Raw genomic sequence first — 6000 nt, 5'->3', positions numbered from 1 at the left:
GCCCAGGACGTGCCTGCAGCTGGCACTTGCACCTCAGTTCTCCTCTGCTGCCCCGAGGAGTTCATCTTCTCCACAGCAGCGAGGGCAGCTGGAGAGCAGTGTCCTCCTCAGTCCTCCACCTCTCACTCAGGACCCTGGTTTCCAGCTCAGCGCAGGACACTCCCTGGCACTGGAAACACTGGGCAGGGGCAGGAGCAGCCATGAGGGACATGGTGGGGTCCAGGTCCTGGCAGAGCCTCATCCATCTCTCCTGGATGTGCCTCTTCTCTGTGCCGGTAAGGGACAAGCTGGGCTGGCCGCGGGGCAGTGGGGTTGGCAGTACCGGGCTTTGGGAATGGGCTATGTCCTGTCGTCACTGCCTGGTCCTGCCCATACCAAGGATGCCACCGGCAGCTGTTCACCGGGGGCGCAGGCAGCCGGACTGGGGAGCTGCTGGGCAGCAGGGTGGGGTGGGCTGAATGGCAGCTGGTCGGAGTCTCTGACCCAGCTCTGGGCTTGCAGCACGGCGGGGCCAAGGTGCTGGAGAAGACCTTTGAGGAGTGGTTGCGGTACCGTGACGAGTGCCTGAGGAGGATGGCGAGCGAGCCCTACCCGGCAGGTACCCGCCTGTGCCCCAGCTCAGGCGTGGGGCTCAGAGCTGCGGCGGTAGGGCCCGGCGCTGGCTCTGATCCCTCCTCCAGCACCATGCACCCTGGTCAGCTCCGGAGGGATGAGCCAGGGAGCCGGCCCGGTGCCTGCGCACCGCAGATGGGACGCCCAGCGCTGAGGTCTCCCCGGGGGGCTGAGGCTGGTGTGGGACACCAGGGTGACTCGGGGTGATGCCAGCCCCGCGGCATGGTGGGGAGGGATGTGGTGATGCCAACAGCAGCTGACCATCGGCTTTTCCCGCTCTCCCTGCCCTGGGAAGGGCTCTTCTGCAACAGGACGTTCGACATGTACGCCTGCTGGCCCGACGGCAGCCCCGGCACCGCCGTCAACGTCTCCTGCCCCTTCTACTTGCCCTGGTTTGAGAAAGGTGCTGATGACCCTCTGCACCCTGCCGCTGGAAACCGGAGCATGCGGGCTTGGGGAGGGGTTTGGGGGGCTCCCCTCCTGCCCACAGCCAGGAGGAGAGGGACCTATGAGCAGGCCTGGGGGTTAGGAGACACATGGGGCGTGGAGCAGAGCTGGCTCATACCCTGCAGAGCTGCGCTGGAGGGTCTCCGGGTCTGAGCAGGGTCTGAGCCACGATGCCAGGAGAAGAGTGGCTCGGGGAGCCCCGGGTGAGCTGTCGCTGCTCCCTGTCCGCAGTGAGGCACGGGCTGGTGAGCCGCCGCTGCGGCGCCGACGGGCAGTGGGTGACGGTGAACGGCAGCCAGCCCTGGCGCGACTACTCCCAGTGTGAGGAGGAGCTGGCGGCCACCATAGAGGAGGTGAGTGCCCTGTGCGTGGGGGCTGGGCAGGGACGGGCAGGGACACCACAGCCATGTGGTGGGTGCCGCTCCTCCGTGCCCAGCGGTGCGGTGCTTGCCCGCAGGAGGGTGCCCGGCGGCTGCTGGTGAGCTTCAAGGTGCTGTACAGCGTGGGGTATGCGCTGTCCCTCCTCACTCTCATCTCTGCCCTGCTAGTCCTCACCCTCTGCAGGTAGGCGAGCCAGGGCAGGCGCAGTCCTGCCCCTTGTGCCTCCCAGCCAGGGGCGCCCCTATCGCCCACCCTGCTCCCCTGGCACCCTGGCTCTCGGCAGGAAGCTGCGCTGCACCAGGAACTACATCCACGCCAACCTCTTTGCCTCCTTCGGGCTGCGGGCAGCCTCGGTGCTGGTGAAGGATGCGCTGCTGGAGAGGCGCTGGGGCATGCAGGTGCTGCAGGTGGCTGACTGGGAGGCTCTGCTGAGCCACCAGGCAAGTCCTGCTCCGGGCAGCTGGGCTGGGCAGCTGGGTGCTGGTGCCCATGCAACCTCAGGCGCCCAGTGGGTGAGCTCTTGGGGTGGGTGTGCTGCCCAGGAACATAATGGATGAGGTTTTAGCAAGCACCTGGGGTGCCCATGCCCCGTTGGTGAGCTCCTGGGGGTCTGTGCATGCAGTGTCTGAGCTCTTGGGGTGTCCATGCTGCACAGGGGCCTGATGGATGGTGCATGGAGGTCTCGGGGTTCTTATGCTGCCTGGGTGTACTCTAAGCAGGCTCTCAGAGTGGCTGCACCCTCAAGGGTGAGATCTTTGGGTGCTTGTACACCAAAGGACAAGCTCTTGGGGTGCTCAAGCACCCAGCAGCCAAGCCTTGAAGTGCCTCTGCTGCACATGCACCTGATGGGTGAGCTCTTGGGGTGCTTGTGCTGCTCTTGCATACTCTAGGCAGACTTTTGGGGTATCTGTGCACCCAGTGGGCAATCTCTTCGGGTGCCCACACAGCTGATGGACAAGCTCTTGGGGTGCCCATAGCCTCTCTAGGTGAGCTCGAGGTGCTGAGGCCCCAGGGGCACACAGCTGGCCCCACGGTGGTGTCCCCTGGCAGGCGGCGCTGGGCTGCCGTGCGGCGCAGGTGCTGATGCAGTACTGCATCCTGGCCAACCACTACTGGCTCCTGGTGGAAGCTGTCTACCTCTACAAGCTGCTCATCGGGGCTGTCTTCTCCGAGAAGAGTTACTACAGGCTCTACCTTTACCTGGGCTGGGGTAGGGGCCAGTGGGGGGAGCGGCAGGGCTGGGGATGGTGACGATGAGTGCTGGGGCCCAAAGTGGCCCTGGGAGGGGGTGAGGCGGGGGTGGGGCTCTGCTGACCCCACGGTGTCCCCTGCCCCGGGGCTGGTTGCTGAGCCCAGGCGGGCGCTGGGGTTTACAGGCTGTGCTGTGTGACTTGCAGGGACCCCTGTGGTGTTCGTGGTGCCCTGGATGGCCGCCAAGTACCTGAAGGAGAACGTGGAGTGAGTGGGGAGGGCTGGGGGGTCCCAGCTGGATGCTCAGCCCCAGGCTGGGGGTTGGGCTCAGCTGGGGTGTGGGATGGAACCTGCTGTACGTCCCTGGCCCTGCCTGCCAGGGCTGCACACGCTGGTGCTCATCCTGCAGTGGGCACAGGGTGCTGACGCCGCTCCCCGTGCCCCGGGCAGGTGCTGGGCGCTGAACCAGAACATGGCTTACTGGTGGATCATCCGCACCCCGATCCTGCTCGCCTCCCTGGTAGGGGCACGGCCAGCACCTCGCCCGCCGGGACAGCAGCAGCTCAGCCCCCGGCTCCCGGGGTGGGGGGCGGCGACCCTCGGCAAGCTCCCAGTAGAGCCTAGGAGAGAGGGGCTGGCCCCAGGGCATCGTCTTTCAGGTTCTGGGGGTCCATGCACGGGGAGGTTATGCTGAGCCTCAGAGAATGGGCTTGGAGGTGGCACCTGATGCTTCCTAGATGTGATTGTGGGATGGTGGGAGGGGTGGAAGGTAGCTCTGGGGACCAAGCACTGTTGGCAGGACAGGGGTTGTCACCTCCCACAGCCCCCAGGGGTGCCTCTCATGGGCAGGGGTTGTTGTGAGGGGTAGGGGTGCCCCTGCACTGTCTCCCCCTCCCAGATCAACCTGCTGATCTTCATGAGGATCCTCAAGGTGATCCTGGCCAAGCTCCGTGCCAGCCAGAAGGGCTACCCCGACTACAAGCTGCGGTGAGCCGGGGGGGAGGGGCGGCCAGCCCTGGGTCCTCCCTGCTCCTGGGGCTGCACCGGCTCCATGCCCCCCTCCACACCACGAAACGACTCCTCTGAGGCCAACCAAGATGTCATCCCTGCCTGCATCTGTGCCCCAGCCCTTCAGCACTCGCTGCCAGAGGGCTGCCCTTCTCCTCTTCCAGGCTGGCCAAAGCCACCCTCACCCTCATCCCCCTCTTTGGCATCCATGAGCTCCTCTTCATCTTCGCCACCGACGAGCAGACCTCGGGCGTCCTGCGCTACCTCAAGGTGTCCTTCACCCTCTTCCTCAACTCCTTCCAGGTGAGGTGGCAGCAGGACATGTCCTCACCCTCCCCCGGGCACACCGTGGAGCAGGATCTGGGGCCAGGGGGAAGTCTCTCTTCCAGCTTGTTCTCCCCCTGAGCCCAGGCACAGGCTGGGGCACCAAGGAGGGGGACACAAAGTCTGCCACGCCTGGTGCTGAGGAGGCGTGACGGTGCCTCCTGTGCTGTGGGGCAGCAGTGCCAGGGGGATCTCAGCCCCCAGAGCACCCAGCATGGCCTGGGGTCACTCAGCTCATGGCAGCCATGAGAGCAGGGGTGGTGGGGCTCACTCCCCTGCTGTCCCTCCAGGGCTTCCTGGTGGCCGTGCTCTACTGCTTCGCCAACAGGGAGGTGAGTACCGGCTGCAGCTTCTTCCTGCTGCCGGGCCTCGGCTCTGCTCTGCTCCGCCTGCTGGCTCTGCTCCGCCTGCTGGCTTTGCCACCCCCCACTGCCTGCTCAGCCAAAGCAGAGCCCAGCGTCCCTCCCCCACCACGGCAGGTGAAGTCAGAGATGAGGAAGAAGTGGCAGCTCTGGAAGCTTGACCACCCAGCGCTCTGCTGCACCCAGTGATGCAGCACCCAGCCCCACGCAGCCGTGGGAAGGGCTGCTGGCCCTGCTGGCCCTGCTGGCCCAGCTGCAGGGCAGCAGAGCACAGGGAGCTGTGCTGCAGCAGCACCCCACCTGGGACAGCTGGCCTGGGACCACCGTCTCAGCTGTGCCACCGTGAGAGCCCCAGAGCTGCAGGAGGGGATGTGCCCTGCTGTGGGCACCCCCAGCTCCCACCAGACATCGCTGCACCCTCAGAAGAGCCTCCCCTGGCCTGGATGAGAGGCATCTGCTGCTTTCTACCACTGCCTGAACACCAGCAGCGACCTCTGCTAGCATCCACCAGATGAACAAACACTTCCTGCTGCACCTGGGTCATGCCAGCCCTGCTCCAGTCAAGGGCATCATCTCCACACTCCCAAGAGCCCTCCCACCACATACTGAGACCTCCCAGAGGAAAGCTCCACGCCATGAAAGGTGCTGCTTCTGCACCTCCCCACTCTCATCACTGATGTGGAACAAGGCACCACAGCATCTGGGTCACAACAACCCTGTGAAGGCTCCAAGGCTTGGGGCAGAGTGGTTGGACACTGCCCAGCAGAGCGAGCACCTGGGGGTGTTGGTCATCAGCTGGCTGAAGAGGAGCCAGGGGGTGCCCAGCTCAGCCAGCAGCCTGGGCTGGAGCAGCAGTGGGGTGGCAGCAGCAGCAGGGCAGGGATTGTGCCTCTGGGCTGGGCACTGGGGAGGCCACAGCTTGAGTGCTGGGTTCAGCTCTGGGCTCCTCACTGCAGGAAGGAGACTGAGGAGCTGGAGCAGGGCCAGAGAAGGGCAAGAGAGCTGGGGAAGGGTCTGGGGAAGAGGGCTGGGGAGGAGCAGCTGAGAGAGCTGGGGGGGTTGAGCCTGGAGGAGGCTGAGGGAGACCTCCTTGCTCTCTGCAGCTCCCTGAGAGGAGGCTGCAGCCAGCTGGGGCTTGGGCTCTGCTCCCAAGGACAAGAGGCAATGGCCTCAAGATGCCCCAGGGGAGGTTTGGGTTGGAGATGAGAAGAAACTTCTTCCCTGGAAGGGTTATCAGAGCCTGCCCCAGGCTGCCAGGGGGTGGCTGAGTGCCCACCCCTGGAGGTGTCTCCCAGGGGCAGAGCTGTGGTGCTGAGGGCCAGGGCTCAGCCCCAGCCTGGGCAGAGCTGCAGAAGGGTTGGGCTGGGTGATCTTCAAGAGCAACCAGTGGTTGGCTGTCACTCTCTCCAGCTGCACACAGCCAGGGGTTCTCCTCTCCAAGGCCCTCCTGCAGCCCCTGAGCCCCCTTCACAGCGAGCGAGAGCAGAGGCAGCACAGGTGGCAGCTCCCTCGCCCCCAGGCAGTCACTGCTGCTTCTCTGGTGGCAGGGAACAGCCCCGGGGGAGTGGGGGCCTGGGGAGCACCATCTGGCTGGGAGCTGAGCCTGCCCTGCCCCTCGGCAGTAGGGAGAGCTGTGAATGCCCTCCAGGGAGCACACACGGCCGCAGGAGAGCTG

The 6000-nt window shown here is 65.5% G+C and overlaps 1 protein-coding gene across 1 annotated transcript; it reads left to right on the top strand.

Moving 5' to 3' along the window:
- Positions 1-200: 200 nt before the first annotated feature.
- Positions 201-4514, top strand: LOC137445576 (glucagon receptor-like). The gene is made up of 13 exons (XM_068147422.1): positions 201-275; positions 502-598; positions 908-1015; positions 1291-1412; positions 1517-1623; positions 1724-1880; positions 2491-2650; positions 2838-2898; positions 3082-3151; positions 3530-3618; positions 3804-3942; positions 4254-4295; positions 4443-4514. Exons 1-13 carry the CDS (start codon positions 201-203, stop codon positions 4512-4514), a joined length of 1299 nt encoding a protein of 432 aa, XP_068003523.1.
- Positions 4515-6000: the final 1486 nt, after the last annotated feature.

The sequence above is a fragment of the Melanerpes formicivorus genome, unplaced genomic scaffold (assembly GCF_026170545.1).
Source record: "Melanerpes formicivorus ecotype bairdi unplaced genomic scaffold, bMelFor1.0.p_v2 SCAF_14, whole genome shotgun sequence".
In the NCBI taxonomy this organism is placed as follows: domain Eukaryota; kingdom Metazoa; phylum Chordata; class Aves; order Piciformes; family Picidae; genus Melanerpes; species Melanerpes formicivorus.
The sequence above is the reverse complement of the archived record's forward strand: the minus strand, read 5'-3'. Positions and strand labels throughout refer to the sequence as shown.

Excerpts from the sequence above, each read along its gene's own strand:
- LOC137445576 (XM_068147422.1), top strand. The coding sequence starts at position 201 with ATGAGGGACATGGTGGGGTCCAGGTCCTGGCAGAGCCTCATCCATCTC. Across the intron at positions 599-907 it reads GAGCGAGCCCTACCCGGCAG|GGCTCTTCTGCAACAGGACG; the intron begins GTACCCGCCTGT and ends TGCCCTGGGAAG. Across the intron at positions 1,881-2,490 it reads AGGCTCTGCTGAGCCACCAG|GCGGCGCTGGGCTGCCGTGC; the intron begins GCAAGTCCTGCT and ends GTCCCCTGGCAG.